The following is a 21,717-nucleotide window of genomic DNA, read 5'->3' as shown; positions in this document are numbered from 1 at the left end:
TAGGCGAGCGCTCTACCACTGAGCCACCTGCCCAGCCTTAGGGCTGTTTACTGAGGAACCACGTCCTTCCCCTGAGCTTGGAGGCTGGACTAGGGAGGATCTGAGTCAGAGTTTGAGCAAGGAAGTCGGGATTCCTTGAGTTTAGTATAAGGGGCAGGGGAGGACTCTGGACGTGGGCAGGGAATAGGGGGAGGAGGTGGGGGAGGGGAGGGGGAAGAGGAGGGGGAGGGGAGGGGGAGTGATAAGAGGAGAGGAGGAGGAGGAGGAGGAAGAGGAGGAGGAGGAGGAGGAGGAGGGGGATGAGGAGGGGGAGGAGGAGGGGGAAGAGGAGGGGGAGGAGGAGGAGGAGGGGGAGGAGGTGGGGGAGGAGGAGGAGGGGTTGGTCAACTATGGAGTCCCTCCAGGGGTTGCCTGGAGGGAAGTAGTCTCTGAACGGGCTGAGCAGGACTCCTGCTCACAGGCACAGGGTGCCTGGGCCCTGGAGAACCGGAAAAGACCCGTGTGGACTTTGGCCAAAGAGTGTGTCTTGTAATCCTTGTATTCATTATCTATCCATCCATCCATCTATCCGTCTATCTATCCATCACCTGTCTATCTATATCTATTTATCTTTCTATCATCTATTTATCATCTATCATCTATCAGCTGTCTATCATCTATTTATCTATCATCTATCTACCTATAATCTATCTATCTATCTATCTATCTATCTATCTATCTTTGTGTGGTCCTGGGCCTTGAACTCAGGGCCTGGGCACTGTCCCTGAGCTGCTTTGGCTCCAGGCTGGTGCTCTACCCCTGGAACCACACAGAGCAGCCTTCCACTTCCAGCCTTTTCCAGTGGTTCTTTGGAGATCAGAATCTTCACAGACTCCCCCCGCTGGCTTTGAACTGCGATCCTCCAGATCTCAGCCTTCCCGAGTAGCTGGGATGCCAGGCGTGAGCCATGGTGCCCGGCATCTTCATTGTGGTCTTGTAATCTTCAATAGAGGTGCTTTAATTCTCCTTCTAGAGTTGTTGGGCAGGGTGGCACATGATATCACAGCTGATTCTTAGAGCAGAATTCACCTCAAGTTTCACCCCTATTTCTGGGTCTTGGTCTAGCTTTTAGAGTTAAAAAATAATATCCCTCCCCTCCTCCCCCCCCCAAATTAAACCATGGTGGGCATTTCTACCGACAGATTGCTGGATTTGGTCAAGTTGGGCTACTCAATCTAGACATAAGTCATATTCCAACCCCCAATGACACCAGGTTCTGTATTGTTGGATTCTTCGCTCTTCTGATGGATAGATTCGAATGAGCCAATAGGAGGGGAGGATACAAACCAAACCACCAAGAAGCAAAACAAAGCCATGGTTGATTCTGCCATGAGCTCCCTGGCCAAGTTGTCTTCTCGGCCGCCATTGGTTGAAGGGGTCTCACTACTGATCAGGAAAGATTCGGGGAACTACCACGTGGCTTTCATCACCTTTTTGCTGGTGTGACTCACTTTCCCCCTGCAGCGACAGGACCGGCACCCTAAAAGCCATCTCCTTTGTCTTCTTCATGTATGTACGAGGAGCTTTGACGTGATAAAGTCAAGCCTTTCTATTTCATTATGGCAATAGCTACGTCTGGGGAAGATGCATGAATAATCACAAACAATGGCATTATAGAGAGACTGTGACTAAGGCTGTGTATTCATTTGGTACCAAATGAATTGTATTCTCTTGCTATTCAGGATGGAAAGACCAGAGTATTGGCAAAACTAGAGTAGAGACTTGGGGCTGGGGGCTCAGCTACCCAGGAGGCTGAGATCTGAGGATCGTGGTTCAAAGCCAACCCCTGGGGTAGGAAAGTCCGTGAGACTCTGATCTCCAAGGAACTAGCAAAAAAAAAAAAAAGCCAGAAGTGGAGCTGTGGTGTGGTTCACGTGGTACAGCACCAGCCTTGAGCGAAAGAAGCCCAGGAATGGCAGCCCAGGCCCTGAGTTCAAGAGTCAGGATCAGCATAAAACCGACCCGGAACAAAACACAGGATGCGGCATAATGGGGTTCAGGGACACACTCCGTCAGAATTGTCATACCTCGGGGTGCCCTGGGCACCCCGGGGGTTTGTTTCTTCACTAATTTATGTCCTTACACCAATAGATTTGTCTGCTATTAGTGGTTTAGTTCCTGGCTAATTTTTTTCCTGCTATTTTTAATCTTGTTTTTGTTCCTCCCCCCCAAAAAAGAACACCTTTCCTTCCTTCCTTCCTTCCTTCCTTCCTTCCTTCCTTCCTTCCTTCCTTCCTTCCTTCCTTCCTTCCTTCCTTCCTTCCTATCTTTCTTTCTTTTGCTGGTCCTGGGTCTTGAACTCAGGGTCTGGGCGCTGTCCCTGAGCTCTTTCACTCAAGGCTGGCGCTCTACCACTTGAGCCACAGCACCACTTCTGGTTTTCTGGTGGTTTCTTGGAGATCAGAGTCTCATGGACTTTCCTGCCCAGGCTGGCTTTGAACCGCGATCCTCAGATCTCAGCCTCCTGAGTGGCTGGGATGACAGGCGGGAGCCACCAATACCCAGCCAAATGCTTAGGTGGAAATATTACCATCAAGGGGTCGGGGTTTAGCTCAGGTGAAGAGCAGTTGCTGGCAGGTGCAAAACCCTGAGTTTGAGCCTCAGCTGTGAAAAATTATATATATATATATATATATATATATATATATATATATATATGTATATATATAACAAGACATTCATGAAACATTCTCATTACAGCACATCTTCGAGACCCTGTAATAAAACCAGTTCTAGAAGGTTCTTTCAAGTCATCGTCAGTGGCAGACACTACAAAATGCCCTATGTGGGGATTTTCTAGGGCTGACTTTCAGAGTTCCTTGCCTATACTATGAAGCACACACATCTGAAGGGTCGTGGTTTTAGCCACTAAAATACAAAACAGAAGAAAAGGAAAGAAAAGAATTGACGAGAAATCCAGGCACCGGTGGCTCCCGCCTGTCATCCCAGCGACTCAGGAGGCTGAGATCGGAGGATCGCGGTTTAAAGCCAGCCCAGGGCAGGAAAGTCCATGAGACTCTAATCCCCAATACGCTACACAAAAAAAAGCCAAAAGAGGCACTGTGCTTCAGGTGGTAGAGCACCAGCCTTGAGCAAAACAAAAGCTCAGGGACAGCACCCAGGCCGTGAGTTCAAGCCCCAGGGCAGCACAAATAAACACCAGCACCACTGAAAGAGAAGGTAACTTGGCACTGGATGTGAAATAGAATGTACTAGAATAAATGCCACTAACATGGTTTTTGTTTTGGTGCAAACGTGATTCCACCTTCAAGATACAAAATAAAATCTCCGACAAGAGGTTAGCGGTTAGTGTGTATAATTGAGGTGTTTAATTCATCTATTCGTACGGCATACAAAACTAAGATTTCTCCAGGAAAAAAAACACATACATCCTGTATCTCTTCTACCTGTATCTACCTATTTAGGATAATATAGTATTATAAAGGATTAGTTATTTGCATGTACTGATCTCTATTTGTGTCCATCTTCCCACCTTCGTGTCTGTTAAAACTTGGAATTGTCAGATTCTTTCCCAGATCATCGGACTATTTATTATTTATGACCGAGGCTCATTTCCACACGGCCCTGGGTTTCTGGGAAGTAGGTTCCCTCTCAGAGTCTGGAAACGCAATGAATTGGAAGAGCAAAACCTGTGTCGATGTGCTGGAGGACAGCATTACTTTTTTGAACAAACCTAGACTAAACTCTCTGTGTCCTTAAAAGCGGCTGTGTTTGTGTCTATCTGAAAGGAGTGCTGTGTTTCTGTGTGGCTGGGTTACAAAACCAAATAAAAATAATACAAGTCAGCTTTGTTTCCCACAATTGTAGGGCTGGGCGCTGGTGCTCACGCCTGGCATCCCAGCGACTCAGGAAGCTGAGATCTGAGGATCACGGTTCCAAGCCAGCGGCTGAGATTCTTATCTCCAATAAACTGCTCAGGAAAAGCCAGAAGTGGCGCTGTGGCTCGAGTGGTAGAGTGCCAGCCTTGAGTGAAAGAGGTCAGGGACAGTGCCCGGGCCCTGAGTTCAAGCCCCAGGACTGGCACAAACCAAACCAAACCAAAAAACAACCACAAGACTTGGTGGGTGTTTCCGTAACACAGCACATCCCAGTGACTCGGTTCAGATTCCAAGCTTTCGACCGGGGGATGATGATGGCTGGTGGTTTTGTCAGTAATTTCTCGGATGTCTGTTTTCTCTAAAGGTTAGGACTCAGACCTAGTAGGATTTGAGACACAAGTACCTTGGAATTCGCAGAGGAGCAACATGGGAGACACAAAGGAAAGGAAGGACGCTCCGAGAATCAGATGCCTTTCAAAGGTGAAGGTATGATGTCTCTATCTATCTATTTATCTATCTATCTATCTATCTATCTATCTATCTATCTATCTATCTATCTATCTGTCTGTCTATCTATCCATCATCTATCCATTCATCAATCCATCCACCCACCCACCTATCATCTATCTATCATCTATCTATCTATCTATCTATCTATCTATCTATCTATCTATCTATCTATCTATCTATCATCTATCTATCTATCAATCATCTATGCACCCATCCATCTCTCTATCCATCTATCAATCTATCAATCCACCAATACATCCATCTATCCATCTGTCTAGCTTTTCATCTATCTATCCATTGATCTGTTCATCCAATCATCCATCTCTCTCCATCCACCCACCCATCCATCCATCCATCCATCTATCCATCCATCCATCCACATCTCTATCTATCTATCTATCTATCTATCTATCTATCTATCTATCTATCTGTCTGTCTGTCTGTCTGTCTGTCTGTCTGTCTGTCTGTCTGTCTGTCTATCTATCTATCTATCTATCTATCTATCTATCTATCTATCTATCTATCTACCTACCTATATCTATCTGTCTGTCTATCTACCTATCCATCTATCCATCCAAGAGCACTTGCCTTGAGCAAAAGAGCTCAGAGACAGTGTCCTGACTTCAAGTCTCACGACCGACCCCTCCCAAAGAAAACCCACAAAACCCTGAGATTATCTCTAAGTAGGATTCGAACCGCAAGCATCTTTGAAGGACGTAAACGAAGGCACTGTCTCAGAAGGTTTCGGGGGGGGGGTGCCCCTATGGTGGCAGGATTTTCTGGGCTCACACAGCCATGTGTGTGTGGGGTCCCCCATTCCTAGAAAACCCTTCATTGGTCGGCACAGAAAAGCCTTGCTGAGCGCAAGGATCCAGTACCCCAGACGGACTCCGACCCGAGCACTGTGGCCATGGACACAGCCCGGCGAGCAGAGTCCCCCATGCAAACACTTGGCGCAGTCCTCGACCTGCCCAAAGCTTGCTTTCCCTTCGAACTCGTGTCACAGGTCATCTTAAAAAGAGGACTTTGTGCCCAAGCCTGCCACTCAGGAGGCTGAGCTGTGAGGACTGTGGTTCGAAGCCAGCCTGGGCAGAAACGTTTATGGGACTCTGATCACCAGTGAACTCTGCCCCCCTAAAAAAAGATGCTCAGGGACAGGGCCCCGCTTCACGGAGGAAAATATGGTACTACTGTTGGTGATAAAACCAGCAGGCTGCGTCCGTCTATGCAGAGTGATTGCTACGGCATCTGGTACGGGGTTCTGCATCAATCCAGCTGTTCTAGGCTGAGCTTCTGGAACATTCTCATTGGATATCCTGTGTGGGGAGGGAAGAAGACACAGAATAGATTGACACCGCATAGATTGCTCCCAGGGTGCGGAAGGCAGCCTAGGACCATATTAGACATGAGTATTTTTATATATGACAGGCCGATGGAGAGTATACAGAGTCACATATCCCGTACATAATCATACGTATCTGTAATATACATCATCTAGAACACACAGTGCATATTATTATACATATTATAAATACACATATATAATACAGTATACATTATAATACGATATATACTATAATGTAATATATAATATAATATAACATATACATCATAATACTATATATTATATATACTATCTACTAATATATACTGTATGCAACAATATTAGAATAGATATTTTACATATAGTGTTATATATGTATATATACAATGTATATATAATCGATTATATGATATATTATATAATATATGTAATATATTATATGTGTTATAATATAGTCTATATTATACATATTATATTTATAAGTATTATATTTTTAAATACAATACAAATCAGTATTTGTATTATATTTATAATTGATATATTTTACATAATATAATACATATAATAATATGTAATACATACATATACATCATACTATATATTACATATACTGCCTACTAATATATACTGTATGCAACAATATTAGAATAGATATTTTACATATATTGTGTTATATATGTATATATGTATATATATTGTGTTATATACGTATATATGTATATATATGTGTGTGTATATATAATATATTATCTATTATATGATATGCTATATAATATATGTAATATATTATATACGTTATAATATATTCTATATCATACATATTATAAGTATTATATTTATAAATACAATACAAATCCGCATTTGCATCATATTTATAATTTGTATATTTTATACAATATAATACATATAATAATATATAATACATATAATATATAAAACATATCTATTTGATACGATGTACATATAATGTGGACATAGGTTTTCTTCTACTACTTTTTTTCTTTCTAGATGTTTCTGTTGGCGTTAACATGGGCCTATATATCCAAAACCCTGTCTGGGTCATACATGAATTCCATGCTCACGCAGATAGAGAGACAGTTCAACATCCCTACCTCGCTGGTCGGATTCATTAATGGCAGCTTCGAGATCGGTACGGTTTACGCCTGCATTACTTCCTTCTCATTGTCTGCTGATCTGTGGGGCTGGTCTGGCTTTATTCATGTTTATCGTTGAAATCATTTAGTCTCACCAAGTTATATGCTGTGTGTTTGGTTTTGGTGCCAGTCCTAGGACTTGAACTCAGGGCCTGGGCGCTGTCCCTGATCTTCTTTTGCTCAAGGCTGGTGCTCTACCCCTTGAGCCACAGCGCCACATCTGGTTTTCTGGTGGTTCATGGGAGATGAGAGTCTCACAGACTTTCCTGCCTGGGCTGGCTTTGAACCCTGATCCTCAGATCTCAGCCTCCTGAGTAGCAGGGATGACAGGCGGGAGCCACTGGCGTTTGGCAGGATATATATATATTTTTATTGACCTTTAAAATTTTTTTTGGCCAGTCCTGGGGCTTGAACTCAAGACCTGGGTGCTGTCCCTGAGCTTCTTTTGCTAAGACTAGCGCTCTACCGCTTGAGCCACAGCGACCCTTCCAGCTTTTTTCTGTGTATGTGGGACTGGGGCATCGAACCCAGGGCCTCATGCATGCTGGGTGAGCGCTCTACCACTGAGCCACACTAATGACTGATTCAGTTCTTCGTCTGGTTTTCATTGTGAACACAGGAAGACTTGAGGTCACTCTGGGCGCTGTGCTGGGAACACAGCTCACCCCGAGTTTAGATGATCACAAACAGTGAACACTTCCCAGAGCGAAAACAGAACCCTGTCCTTACTTAACTCTTGTAAGCATGAAAAAAATGGCACCAAATATTCCAAGCACCGAGCCAGGATTTCACGCACTTCTGAGCCCATAGCATGCTTAGCGTGTGAATGACCCAGTGAGATTGGTCATGAAGATGTGGTCGAGCTGCTGGTGGCTCACGCCTGTAATCTAGGCCACGCAGGAGGCTGAAGATCTGAGGATGGCAGTTCAAAGCCAGCCCGGGGAAGGAAAGTCAAGGAAACTCCCACATCTCCCATGATGAACCACCCAAAAGCCAACAGTGGTTCAAGTGGTAGAGCACCAGCCTTGAGCCCAAGGGTTCAAGGAAGAGCACTCAGGTCCTGAGTTCAAGTCTCAGGATGCACACATGCACACACACACACACACACACACACACACACGATTGCCATGGATGTTTACTGATTTCCCTGCAGGAAATCTGCTGCTGATCATCTTTGTGAGTTACTTCGGGACGAAGCTGCACAGGCCCGTGATGATCGGCGTGGGCTGTGTGGTCATGGGCCTCGGGTGTTTCCTGATCTCTCTCCCGCACTTCCTCATGGACCGGTGAGTGGGGCCACTTCCGGTTTAGCCTTCCCCTTTCCGGGAAGCAGGCTGGGCCTGACCTGTGTGTGCTCAAGTGCTCACAGGAAAACAGCACACACAGAGTGGGGGACGGGGGACCCCCCACACCAGGAGTATCTCCTGTGGTATCTCCTGTTTCCACTCATCCTGGATGGACACACTCTGTGGGTTATTTTTGTATGTATATACTTTTACTGTGATGACAAAGGTGACTTGCAGAGAGGTGACAGTGACATCATTCAGGTCACGAGCGCATGGCTCTGTGGACCCTGTCCCCCCTTCCCTCGCTCTCTCCCCCAGTGTTTCCCTCCCGTCCCCACCCACCAGTGGTAGAGTTCATTCTCCACCTGGTGTCCGGTGAGGACCCCGGCTGCCTTGGTTTCCCCCTCTGTCCCCCATTTCTGTGCCCCCCTCACCCTGCCAGAGACAGAGAAACCCACCCAGGAGACAGAAAGGAAACCACATGGAAGAATCAGGCCTCTTGCGTCCATTTCCTGAGTCCGTCGGATCGCTGTTCTTTCCTCTGATCACAGGCCTGGCCCTTTGAGCTCTTCCCTCCCAGCGTCCCCCTCGGGTCTGGCTGTGTGTGGACGTCTAGAGTTCCCTGTCCCCCGTCCTGTCCCCATGGATTTTAGATCTAGCTTCTGCCCAGGAGAGAAAACCCACGCCATTTGCTTTCTTGATTTCTTCCTTAAATTGGTTGTGAGGCTTGAACTCAGGGCCCTGAGCTGTTTCCCTCAAGGCTGGCGCTCTGCCACTTGAGCCACAGCTCCAGTTCCGGCTTGCTGGTGGTTCATTGGAGAGAAGAGTCTCACGGACTTTCCTGCCCAGGCTGGCTTTGAACCGTGATCCTCAGCTCTCAGCCTCCTGAGTAGCTAGGATGACAGGGGGGAGCCATCAACACCCGGATCTTTTTCTTGTCTTTTCTTCTTATTTTGGAGAGGGAGTGATTTCTCAGTACAGACAGAAGAGCCAGGGTTTCAAGTGGTAGAACACCGGGCCTGGAGCAAAGAAGCCAAGCCAGAACACAAGGCCCTGAGTTCAAGACCCGGTCAGTACTGGCGCACATTATAAACAGCAAAACACAGACAGATGAGAGAGGGGTTGGTCTTTGTTCTAGAGATAACCGTCCCCTGCGCCCCAAATGGCTTGATCTACACAAACTACGCGCCACGCTGGGGCTCTGTGGGCCTGTTTTGAGGTCACGGCCTGGAAATTTCCCTCATTATGATACTGGGGGGCGTCCGGCCTTCGCTGGACTCTCAGCTGCATTCCATTACCCTGATCTGCTTTCCTCCACTGCTATCTTCTGTTTCTTTGATCCCTCATGCCTGTCTCTAGAGAAAAACCAATTCAAACTGGGGAAGCTGAGATCTGAGCCAACTCCCCAGTGGGAGAGAAAAGTCCTCCCCCCCCAGACTCTGATCTCCAACGAATCAGCAAAAAGCCGGAAGTGGAGGCGTGGCTCAAGTAGTAGAGCGCCAGTCTTGAGTGGAAAAACAAACAAACAGAAAACAGCCAGGGGAGAGTGTGGGGGCCCTGCAAGTTCAAGTCCCCATCAGGGCTTTCTTGGAAAGTAGGAAAGAGAAGCCTTAAAAACTTCACACAGCCTGTTTAAATCTGGAACCGATCCGTATTTTCCTTCCATGCTGGATTGAGCATGGGGCGGGATCTGCGGACATTTTCAACGGCTGTGGACAGGTTTGCTCTGCCAATTTAGTCATTTCTTACACACACACACACACACACACACACACACACACACACACACACACACACACACACGATGTGGTAAGATCTTATTTTATGTTTGTGTTTGTGGGATTTGAACTCAGGGCCTGGGCCGCTGTCCCTGTGCTCTTCAAGCTCAAGGCGGGCGCTCTACCGCTTGAGCCACAGCTCCACGTCCGGTTTTCTGGTGGTTCACTGGAGATTATTAGAGTCTCATGGACTTTCTTGCCCTAGGCTGGCTTTGAACCGGGATCCTCAGATCTCAGCCTCCTGAGTATCTGGGATGACAGGCGTGAGCCACCGGCGCCTGGCCGACCAATCTCTTTGTTTTTGTAGACATTCATTCTTTCCTTTCAGATTGATTTGCTGCCATTTTGTTTACTGGTATCTTGATACCAAAGGGATTTTCAGTGAGTCGCCCTGGATCTTTTCAGATGTGTTTTGAAAGAGATGGAAGTTTCTAGGCCAAAGGATTTGACTGGGACTTCCTATTCTTTTCAAGACAATGCCAATTAAAACCCAGCTATCATTTACAACCACTCTTTTGGAGACAGAGACCTCTGAATTTCCCTTTTTCTCTTTGTAGCTAACCAAAGTTTGAAGTCAGGGCCTCCTAGTTGCTTAGATTACTGCTCATGGCTGGCGCTCTACCACTTGAGCCACGCCTCCAGCCTTGATTCATTTTTTTGGTGAGTTTCTTGGATTCACAGACTGGCTTGTGAACTGTGATCCTCCGGATGTCAGCCTCCTGGGCTGCTGAGAACCTTTTGGTCTTGGAGAAACAGCAGCAAACAACCAATCCATCCTGCCGGCTAGCGACTGAGTCTCTCCTGGACAAATTGCTCATTTATTTTTCATGCTTATTTGATTATTTTCCTTCTGGAAGAACTCAGGAGCACACAGAGGAATCATTGTCGGTCTTCCCTGAATGGGGAGACGTGGCTGCCGGAGCCCTGGGCCTGCGGAGAATCGCACGTTTTGTTCTGTGAGGCAGTATGCCTTTTCTCTTCTTAATTATACGATCATGGGGCCTCGGGCTATTCTTCGTCTTCCTGACCACACAGACGTCGCTTCTAGGAAATGAACACCTGACAAGATCATCTGCAGGGGGAGAAGCTGCCGGTGTCTATAAGCAGCGAGGTCTTCTGATGATCTCAGTTCACCCTGATTACACTGACACACAGATACTCAACATACGCAATATAGATGACAGTACTACATGCTCAGGACACTAACAGCTGTATTTACCTACATTAAATATAGTATATGAATTCACATTCATGACAGTAACACATATTTAATATACTAAATATATATTACTACATGTTCAGGACAGTAACAGATATATTTACATATATTGAATATATATTACATTAATTTACATTAGTTATCACAGATATATTTACGTATGGTAAATATATTATCTAGTATATTAATTCATGTTAATTATAATAACAGCTATATTTATGTATTAAATATAGTCTATTAAGTCATGTTCGTTGCAGTCACAGACATATTTACATATGCTAAATATATTATATAATATCACATTAACTCATGTTAATTATAGGATACATTTACATATATTAAATATAGTGCATTAATTCATGTTCATGACAGTAACAGATATATTTATATATTAAATATATTATATATTAATTCACATTAATTATAACAGATATATTTACACATATTAAATATAGTATATAATTCATATTCATGACAGTAACAGATATATTTGCATATGTTAAATATAGTATATAATTCATGTTCATTACAGTCACAGACATTTACATATGTTAAATATATTATTTATCACATTAACTCATGCTAATTATAGGATACATTTACATATATTAAATATACTATATTAATTCATATTCATGACAGTAACAGATATATTTGCATATATTAAATATATTGTAAGCTGGGCACCGGTGGCTCACGCCTGTCATCCCAGCTACTCAGGAGGCTGAGATCTGAGGATCGCGGTTCAAAGCCAGGCTGGGCAGGAAAGCGTGTGAGACTCTTATCTCCAAGGAACCACTGGAAAACTGGAAGTGGAGCTGTGGTTCAAGTGGTAGAGCGCCAGCCTTGAGCTGAAGAGCTCAGAGTCAGCGCCCAGGCCCCAAGTTCAAGCCCACAATTGAAAAAAAATTAAAAAATATATAGCATAATTCATGTTAATAACTAACATTTTTATATATTAAATACATTATACACTACATTAATTCATGTTAATTATAGTAACAGATATGTAGTTATATATATTTGTATATATTTATATATCTGTATATATATGTAGCTGTATATATAACTATATATCTTATCTATATCTGGAAATACATGAATATATATTTAAATTTATATATGATATGTATAAATTTATGTTTAAATATGAACACATGTTTATATATATCTGGATATCTAATTTTTACATATGTATCCATATATAAAAATGCCTATAAATATATATACATCTATACACACATCTGTGTCAGTATCTTTATATACTGATATATATTTATATGTGTTTGCCTGTTTTGCACATATATGTATATGTTATATAATATATTATATATTATTAAATCTTACTTATATATTATATTTTGGTTATATAGTATTAAACACGTAGTAACACATCATATCTGTTTCCAAAACATGTATTTATAACATAATATATTAAACATAAATATATTTCATAAAATATATGTATATATGTAAAACTCACCTCTGTTATAAATAGGTCTAGTCATAGAAAGCATATAAATGCATAAACACATACACATATCTGTATATAGTGTGCATAATGTCAGCAGTGGGCCTTGAACTCCGGGTCTTGAGCTTTTTGCTTCATTCTTTCTCTCGAGTCTCACCTGCTCACCTTGGAGCCACAGCTCTACTCTGGCCTTTGGTTAATTAGAAATAAACGTCCCTCCGACTTGTCTGTCTGGGCTGATGTTGAACCTGCATCCTCAGACCTCAGCCTCCTGAATAGCTGGGATTACAGGCGTGAGCCACGGTGCCCAGCCTGGGAGGGCCATGTTTGCGGGATCTCCAGGTTGAAGGAAAGCAAGCGCCATAATGTCTCTGGGACCCTTGGTGTCTCTGAAAGAAACGTTTCCCCTGTGTCCCCCTAGATACGAGTACGAATCCACGGTGTCCGCTTCAAGCAACTGGTCATCAGACGGCTTCCTGTGTGTGGAAAATGGAACCCAGGCTTTAAAGCCCACGCACGACCCCTCAGGTTGTCTGTCTGGTTGTCTTGTCCCTGAATTTCAGGGATCTCGGGGCCTTCCACGGGAGGCCGGGGTCAGGAAAGGGCATCAGATAAATCCAGAAGTAGGATTTGCGCCCCCTTCCAGGCCTTCAGAGAGAAGAGTCCTGGAGGGACGGAAGCACCCGGAGCCGCAGTGTTAGGGAGCTTACTCTGGAATTTAGACACGTCTCTGTGTTCTGATGGCTGTACCCCGTTGTTAGAGTCGTAAACTAAAAGTGACCGGACAGAACACCGATGGATATTGATTGATTGAGTGAGTGTGTGTGTGTGTGTGTGCGTGTGCCAGCACACAATGTGGGCTTGAACTCAGGACCTGTTATTTTCACTCGTTTCTTTGCTCATGGCTGGCACTCGACCATTTGAGCCATGCCTCCAGTTCCAGCTTTTGTCAATCCTGGGGCTTGAACTCAGGGCCCCGGGCGCTGTCCCTGAGCTCTTTTGCTCAAGGCTGGTGCTCTATCACTTGAGCTACAGCGCCACTTCTGGTTTTCTGGTGGTGTATAGGAGATCAGAGTCTCATGGATTTTCCTGCCCAGGCTGGCTTTGAACCAGGATCCTCAGATCTCAGCCTCCCGAGGGGCTGGGATGACAGGCGGGAGCCACTGGTGCCTAGATCATCATTTGATCTTTTTCTCTTCCTCCCTCCCTCCCTCCCTTCCTTCCTTCCTTCCTTTCTTCCTTCCTTCCTCCCTCCCTCATTCCCTCCCTCCCTCCCTCCCTCCCTCCCTCCCTTCCTCCCTCTCTCCCTTCCTTCCTTCCTCCTTCCTTCCTTCCTTCCTTCCTTCCCTCCCTCCCTCCCTCCCTCCCTCCCTCTCTTCTTTCCTCCTTCCTTCCTTCCTTCCTTTCTTCCTTCCTTCCTTCCTTCCTTCCTTCCTTCCTTCCTTCCTTCCTCCCTCATTCCCTTCCTCCCTCCCTCCCTCCCTCCCTCCCTCCCTCCCTCCCTCCCTCCTTCCCTTCCTCCCTCTCTCCCTTCCTTCCTTCCTCCTTCCCTCCTTCCTTCTTTCTCCCTCCCTCCCTCCCTCCCTCCCTCCCTTCCTTCCTTCCTTCCTTCCTTTCTTCCTTCCTTCCTTCCTTCCTTCCTTCCTTCCTTCCTTCCCTCCCTCCCTCCCTCCCTCCCTCCCTCTCTTCTTTCCTCCTTCCTTCCTTCCTTCCTTTCTTCCTTCCTTCCTTCCTTCCTTCCTTCCTTCCTTCCTTCCTTCCTTCCTTCCTTCCTTCCTTCCTTCCTTCTTTCTCTTTTCCTTTGTAGTGGTGCTGACTTGAGTTAGGGTCATTATTATTATTATTATTAGTTTTGGTTATTGATCAGATCGGGCCTCATGCTTCTGACCTGGGCCCTTTGTTCCACCATCTCCCCGTCCGTCCCCCCCCCCCCCCCCCCCCCCCCGCTGGGACCGCAGGCGGGATGTGATGTGCTGGTCCTGGATGAGGCCGAGTGTCAAGTCGGGGATGCGCCGTCCTGCTGGCTGTGGGAGCTCACAGACACCGCGCGTGGAACACCAGGCCGGGCAGTTTTGCTTTGTCTTTCCTTGTTCTGAATGACGGATGGACAGCATCTCAGGAACCCCCTGACAGCTGGGCTGCTCAGGCCGGCGGCGCTGGGCCGGGCCGCGGTGGCCACCATGTGGTGGTTTAGTAGAAGGCAGCCTCCTCGCCCTCCCGGCCCCTGAGCCAGGGGGACCTGGACCTCTCAGGGCCTGGAGCCGCCCCTGGCCCGGCTGGCCATTTCCCCTCCGCAGCCGGTGTTCCAGGGATTCACAGTTATCCGGCCCCAGCCACCGGAGTGTAGCTAGTCAGGAGGCTGAGAGCTGAGGATCCAGGTTAGAGGCCAGCCTGGGCAGGAAAAGCTGGGAGTCTCTGTCTCTTTGTCTCTGCTTCTGTCTATCTGTCTGTCTTACTGTCTTTGATCATCCTAGGCCCTGAACTCAAGGCCTGGGCGCTGTCCCTGAGCTTTTTCACTCAAGGCTGGTGCTCTACTACTTGAACCACGGTGCCCCTTCTGGCTTTTTGGTGCTTCATTGGAGATGAGCATCTCAGGGACTTTCCTGCCCAGGCTGGCTTTGAACCGTTATCCTCAGATCTCAGCCTCCTGACAGATGTGAGCCACAGGTGTCCGGCTTGAGAGTCTCTTGTCTCCAAGGGACCAGTAAAAGACAAGAAACAAGGAGGTTTGCTCAAATGGTAAAGCACCCGCCGTGAGCTCAAAAACCAAGAGACTGCTGCACCTTGCTTTTATAATGACAATAAAAACTAATAACAACCACAAAACCCCAGAGACCAAGAGGTCCTGAGTTCAAATCCTGGGACCAGCACAAAGAAAGTTATTTGCTGGTTGCAGTACTCAGTGGGCCCTGTATAAAAAGTATAGTCTGTTTGTTTGTCTATCTATCTATCCATCTACCCACCCACCCATCTACCCACCCATCCACCTATCTATCTATCTATCTATCTATCTATCTATCTATCTATCTATCTATCTATCTATCTATCTATCTATCTATCTATCTATCTATCTATCTACCTACCTATCTATCTACCTACCTATCTATCTATCTATTCATCTATCTATCTATCTATCTATCTATCATCTATCCATCCATCTGCTTTATATATATTTATATATGCTTCAGATCGATCTATATACCTTATCTGTACATTTATACACATACTTTATATCTACCTATTAGTCTATCTACTCTCTATATACAGCTTCATATATTTCTACATATACTTTATGTCTATCCAGCTGCATACTTTTTCTACCTATATATTGATGCATAAATTTGTTTATCTGTCCTTGCAAAGAGACATATATGATTCCTACACGGCTGCATATTTTTCATTTCTATAAAAATAACCAGAGTGGCCAGAATGGTGACAAGCCAGTCAAAATCCTGTTTGTGTTACATACACGGAGCCTGAATTGTGCACACAGAGACCTGCAGTGTGTATGTGTGTATGCGTGTGTGTGCGTATGTGTGTGTGTGCATGTGTGTGTGTGCATGTGTATGTGTGTGTGCGTGCGTGTGTGCGTGTGTGTGTGTGTGTGTGTGTGTAGTTTTTCTCTCTGATGTTGGATGAGAACAGCCCATCGTCAGTCATGAGCAGGTGACCCGCTGGGCACTAACTGATCAGTGCTCAGTTGACGGATCGTCGATGGCCGGCGGGGCTGTGGGTGGTGTGCGTGTGTCCTGGGCTGTGGGTGGTGTGCGTGTGCCCCGGGCTGTGGGTGGTGTGCGTGTGCACTGGGCTGTGGGTGGTGTGCGTGTGTCCCGGGCTGTGGGTGGTGTGTGTGTGCCCCAGGCTGTGGGTGGTGTGTGTGTGCCCTGGGCTGTGGGTGGTGTGCTTGTGCACTGGGCTGTGGGTGGTGTGCATGTGCACCGGGCTGTGGGTGGTGTGCGTGTGCACTGGGCTGTGGGTGGTGTGCGTGTGCACTGGGCTGTGGGTGGTGTGCGTGTGCACTGGGCTGTGGGTGGTGTGTGTGTGTCCCGGGCTGTGGGTGGTGTGTGTGTGTCCCGGGCTGTGGGTGGTGTGTGTGTGTCCCGGGCTGTGGGTGGTGTGTGTGTGCACTGGGCTGTGGGTGGTGTGCGTATGTCCCGGGCTGTGGGTGGTGTGTGCGTGTGCCCGGGCTGTGGGTGGTGTGCGTGTGCCCCGGGCTGTGGGTGGTGTGTGTGTGTCCCGGGCTGTGGGTGGTGTGCGTGTGCCCCGGGCTGTCGGTGGTGTGCGTGTGTCCTGGGCTGTGGGTGGTGTGCGTGTGTCCCGGGCTGTGGGTGGTGTGTGCGTGTGCCCGGGCTGTGGGTGGTGTGCGTGTGCCCGGGCTGTGGGTGGTGTGCGTGTGTGCACTGGGCTGTGGGTGGTGTGCGTGTGTGCACTGGGCTGTGGGTGGTGTGCGTGTGTGCACTGGGCTGTGGGTGGTGTGTGTGTGCCCCGGGCTGTGGGTGGTGTGCGTGTGCACTGGGCTGTGGGTGGTGTGTGCGTGAGCCCGGGCTGTGGGTGGTGTGCGTGTGTCCCGGGCTGTGGGTGGTGTGCGTGTGCACTGGGCTGTGGGTGGTGTGTGTGTGCACTGGGCTGTGGGTGGTGTGTGTGTGTGCACTGGGCTGTGGGTGGTGTGCGTGTGTCCCGGGCTGTGGGTGGTGTGTGTGTGTCCCGGGCTGTGGGTGGTGTGCGTGTGTCCTGGGCTGTGGGTGGTGTGCGTGTGCCCCGGGCTGTGGGTGGTGTGTGTGTGTCCCGGGCTGTGGGTGGTGTGCGTGTGTCCCGGGCTGTGGGTGGTGTGCGTGTGCCCCGGGCTGTGGGTGGTGTGCGTGTGTCCCGGGCTGTGGGTGGTGTGCGTGTGCACTGGGCTGTGGGTGGTGTGCGTGTGTGCACTGGGCTGTGGGTGGTGTGTGTGTGCCCCGGGCTGTGGGTGGTGTGCGTGTGTCCCGGGCTGTGGGTGGTGTGCGTGTGCACTGGGCTGTGGGTGGTGTGCGTGTGCACTGGGCTGTGGGTGGTGTGTGTGTGCACTGGGCTGTGGGTGGTGTGCGTGTGTCCCGGGCTGTGGGTGGTGTGCGTGTGTCCCGGGCTGTGGGTGGTGTGCGTGTGCCCCGGACTGTGGGTGGTGTGTGTGTCCCGGGCTGTGGGTGGTGTGTGTGTGCACTGGGCTGTGGGTGGTGTGCGTGTGTCCCGGGCTGTGGGTGGTGTGCGTGTGTCCCGGGCTGTGGGTGGTGTGTGTGTGTCCCGGGCTGTGGGTGGTGTGCGTGTGCACTGGGCTGTGGGTGGTGTGCGTGTGCACTGGGCTGTGGGTGGTGTGTGTGTGCCCCGGGCTGTGGGTGGTGTGCGTGTGTCCCGGGCTGTGGGTGGTGTGCGTGTGCCCCGGGCTGTGGGTGGTGTGTGTGTGTCCCGGGCTGTGGGTGGTGTGCGTGTGCACTGGGCTGTGGGTGGTGTGCGTGTGTGCACTGGGCTGTGGGTGGTGTGTGTGTCCCGGGCTGTGGGTGGTGTGCGTGTGCACTGGGCTGTGGGTGGTGTGCGTGTGTGCACTGGGCTGTGGGTGGTGTGTGTGTGCCCCGGGCTGTGGGTGGTGTGCGTGTGTCCCGGGCTGTGGGTGGTGTGCGTGTGTCCCGGGCTGTGGGTGGTGTGCGTGTGCCCCGGACTGTGGGTGGTGTGTGTGTCCCGGGCTGTGGGTGGTGTGTGTGTGCACTGGGCTGTGGGTGGTGTGCGTGTGCACTGGGCTGTGGGTGGTGTGCGTGTGCACTGGGCTGTGGGTGGTGTGCGTGTGTCCCGGGCTGTGGGTGGTGTGTGTGCACTGGGCTGTGGGTGGTGTGCGTGTGCACTGGGCTGTGGGTGGTGTGCGTGTGTCCCGGGCTGTGGGTGGTGTGTGTGTGTCCCGGGCTGTGGGTGGTGTGCGTGTGCACTGGGCTGTGGGTGGTGTGCGTGTGCACTGGGCTGTGGGTGGTGTGCGTGTGTCCCGGGCTGTGGGTGGTATGCGTGTGTCCCGGGCTGTGGGTGGTGTGTGTGTGTCCCGGGCTGTGGGTGGTGTGCGTGTGTCCCGGGCTGTGGGTGGTGTGCGTGTGTCCCGGGCTGTGGGTGGTGTGCGTGTGCACTGGGCTGTGGGTGGTGTGCGTGTGCACTGGGCTGTGAGTGGTGTGTGTGTGCACTGGGCTGTGGGTGGTGTGCGTGTGTCCCGGGCTGTGGGTGGTGTGTGTGCACTGGGCTGTGGGTGGTGTGCGTGTGCACTGGGCTGTGGGTGGTGTGCGTGTGTCCCGGGCTGTGGGTGGTGTGTGTGTGTCCCGGGCTGTGGGTGGTGTGCGTGTGCACTGGGCTGTGGGTGGTGTGCGTGTGCACTGGGCTGTGGGTGGTGTGCGTGTGTCCCGGGCTGTGGGTGGTGTGCGTGTGTCCCGGGCTGTGGGTGGTGTGTGTGTGTCCCGGGCTGTGGGTGGTGTGCGTGTGTCCCGGGCTGTGGGTGGTGTGCGTGTGTCCCGGGCTGTGGGTGGTGTGCGTGTGCACTGGGCTGTGGGTGGTGTGCGTGTGCACTGGGCTGTGAGTGGTGTGTGTGTGCACTGGGCTGTGGGTGGTGTGTGTGTGTCCCGGGCTGTGGGTGGTGTGTGTGTGCCCCGGGCTGTGGGTGGTGTGCATGTGCCCCGGGCTGTGGGTGGTGTGTGCGTGTGTCCCGGGCTGTGGGTGGTGTGCGTGTGTCCCGGGCTGTGGGTGGTGTGCGTGTGCCCCGGGCTGTGGGTGGTGTGCGTGTGCACTGGGCTGTGGGTGGTGTGCGTGTGCACTGGGCTGTGGGTGGTGTGTGTGTGTCCCGGGCTGTGGGTGGTGTGCGTGTGTCCCGGGCTGTGGGTGGTGTGCGTGTGTCCCGGGCTGTGGGTGGTGTGCGTGTGTCCCGGGCTGTGGGTGGTGTGCGTGTGTCCCGGGCTGTGGGTGGTGTGCGTGTGTCCCGGGCTGTGGGTGGTGTGTGTGTGTCCCGGGCTGTGGGTGGTGTGCGTGTGTCCCGGGCTGTGGGTGGTGTGTGTGTGTCCCGGGCTGTGGGTGGTGTGTGTGTGTCCCGGGCTGTGGGTGGTGTGCGTGTGTCCCGGGCTGTGGGTGGTGTGCGTGTGCACTGGGCTGTGGGTGTTGTGTGTGTGTCCCGGGCTGTGGGTGGTGTGCGTGTGTCCCGGGCTGTGAGTGGTGTGTGTGTGCACTGGGCTGTGGGTGGTGTGTGTGTGTCCCGGGCTGTGGGTGGTGTGCGTGTGTCCCGGGCTGTGGGTGGTGTGTGTGTGTCCCGGGCTGTGGGTGGTGTGTGTGTGTCCCGGGCTGTGGGTGGTGTGTGTGTGTCCCGGGCTGTGGGTGGTGTGCGTGTGTGCACTGGGCTGTGGGTGGTGTGTGTGTGCCCCGGGCTGTGGGTGGTGTGCGTGTGTCCCGGGCTGTGGGTGGTGTGCGTGTGTCCCGGGCTGTGGGTGGTGTGCGTGTGCCCCGGACTGTGGGTGGTGTGTGTGTCCCGGGCTGTGGGTGGTGTGTGTGTGCACTGGGCTGTGGGTGGTGTGCGTGTGCACTGGGCTGTGGGTGGTGTGCGTGTGCACTGGGCTGTGGGTGGTGTGCGTGTGTCCCGGGCTGTGGGTGGTGTGTGTGCACTGGGCTGTGGGTGGTGTGCGTGTGCACTGGGCTGTGGGTGGTGTGCGTGTGTCCCGGGCTGTGGGTGGTGTGTGTGTGTCCCGGGCTGTGGGTGGTGTGCGTGTGCACTGGGCTGTGGGTGGTGTGCGTGTGCACTGGGCTGTGGGTGGTGTGCGTGTGTCCCGGGCTGTGGGTGGTATGCGTGTGTCCCGGGCTGTGGGTGGTGTGTGTGTGTCCCGGGCTGTGGGTGGTGTGCGTGTGTCCCGGGCTGTGGGTGGTGTGCGTGTGTCCCGGGCTGTGGGTGGTGTGCGTGTGCACTGGGCTGTGGGTGGTGTGCGTGTGCACTGGGCTGTGAGTGGTGTGTGTGTGCACTGGGCTGTGGGTGGTGTGCGTGTGTCCCGGGCTGTGGGTGGTGTGTGTGCACTGGGCTGTGGGTGGTGTGCGTGTGCACTGGGCTGTGGGTGGTGTGCGTGTGTCCCGGGCTGTGGGTGGTGTGTGTGTGTCCCGGGCTGTGGGTGGTGTGCGTGTGCACTGGGCTGTGGGTGGTGTGTGTGTGTCCCGGGCTGTGGGTGGTGTGCGTGTGCACTGGGCTGTGGGTGGTGTGCGTGTGCACTGGGCTGTGAGTGGTGTGTGTGTGCACTGGGCTGTGGGTGGTGTGTGTGTGTCCCGGGCTGTGGGTGGTGTGTGTGTGCCCCGGGCTGTGGGTGGTGTGCGTGTGCCCCGGGCTGTGGGTGGTGTGTGCGTGTGTCCCGGGCTGTGGGTGGTGTGCGTGTGTCCCGGGCTGTGGGTGGTGTGCGTGTGCCCCGGGCTGTGGGTGGTGTGCGTGTGCACTGGGCTGTGGGTGGTGTGCGTGTGCACTGGGCTGTGGGTGGTGTGTGTGTGTCCCGGGCTGTGGGTGGTGTGCGTGTGTCCCGGGCTGTGGGTGGTGTGCGTGTGTCCCGGGCTGTGGGTGGTGTGTGTGTGCACTGGGCTGTGGGTGGTGTGTGTGTGTCCCGGGCTGTGGGTGGTGTGCGTGTGTCCCGGGCTGTGAGTGGTGTGCGTGTGTCCCGGGCTGTGGGTGGTGTGCGTGTGTCCCGGGCTGTGGGTGGTGTGCGTGTGTCCCGGGCTGTGGGTGGTGTGTGTGTGTCCCGGGCTGTGGGTGGTGTGCGTGTGTCCCGGGCTGTGGGTGGTATGCGTGTGCCCCGGGCTGTGGGTGGTGTGTGTGTGTCCCGGGCTGTGGGTGGTATGCGTGTGCACTGGGCTGTGGGTGGTGTGTGTGTGTCCCGGGCTGTGGGTGGTATGCGTGTGCACTGGGCTGTGGGTGGTGTGTGCGTGTGTCCCGGGCTGTGGGTGGTGTGTGTGTGTCCCGGGCTGTGGGTGGTGTGTGCGTGTGCCCCGGGCTGTGGGTGGTGTGCGTGTGTCCCGGGCTGTGGGTGGTGTGTGTGTGCACTGGGCTGTGGGTGGTGTGCGTGTGCACTGGGCTGTGGGTGGTGTG

The 21,717-nt window shown here is 51.0% G+C and overlaps 1 protein-coding gene across 1 annotated transcript in view; it reads left to right on the top strand.

The window, feature by feature from the left end:
* Positions 1 to 21,717, top strand: part of LOC138820017 (solute carrier organic anion transporter family member 1A2-like) — a 55,056-nt gene that overhangs the window by 21,397 nt on the left and 11,942 nt on the right. Inside the window, exons 2-5 of the mRNA XM_070011656.1 lie at positions 4,243 to 4,364; positions 6,721 to 6,862; positions 8,020 to 8,152; positions 13,042 to 13,148. Of these exons, the coding sequence (XP_069867757.1) occupies positions 4,305 to 4,364; positions 6,721 to 6,862; positions 8,020 to 8,152; positions 13,042 to 13,148 (442 nt within the window). The 5' untranslated portion in view covers positions 4,243 to 4,304. The remainder of the gene's footprint in view (positions 1 to 4,242; positions 4,365 to 6,720; positions 6,863 to 8,019; positions 8,153 to 13,041; positions 13,149 to 21,717) is intronic.

Source organism: Dipodomys merriami, unplaced genomic scaffold (genome assembly GCF_024711535.1).
Source record: "Dipodomys merriami isolate MVZ:Mamm:240054 unplaced genomic scaffold, mDipMer1.0.p SCAF_84, whole genome shotgun sequence".
Taxonomy (NCBI): Eukaryota; Metazoa; Chordata; class Mammalia; order Rodentia; family Heteromyidae; genus Dipodomys; species Dipodomys merriami.
This window is presented reverse-complemented; position numbering and strand designations above follow the sequence as displayed.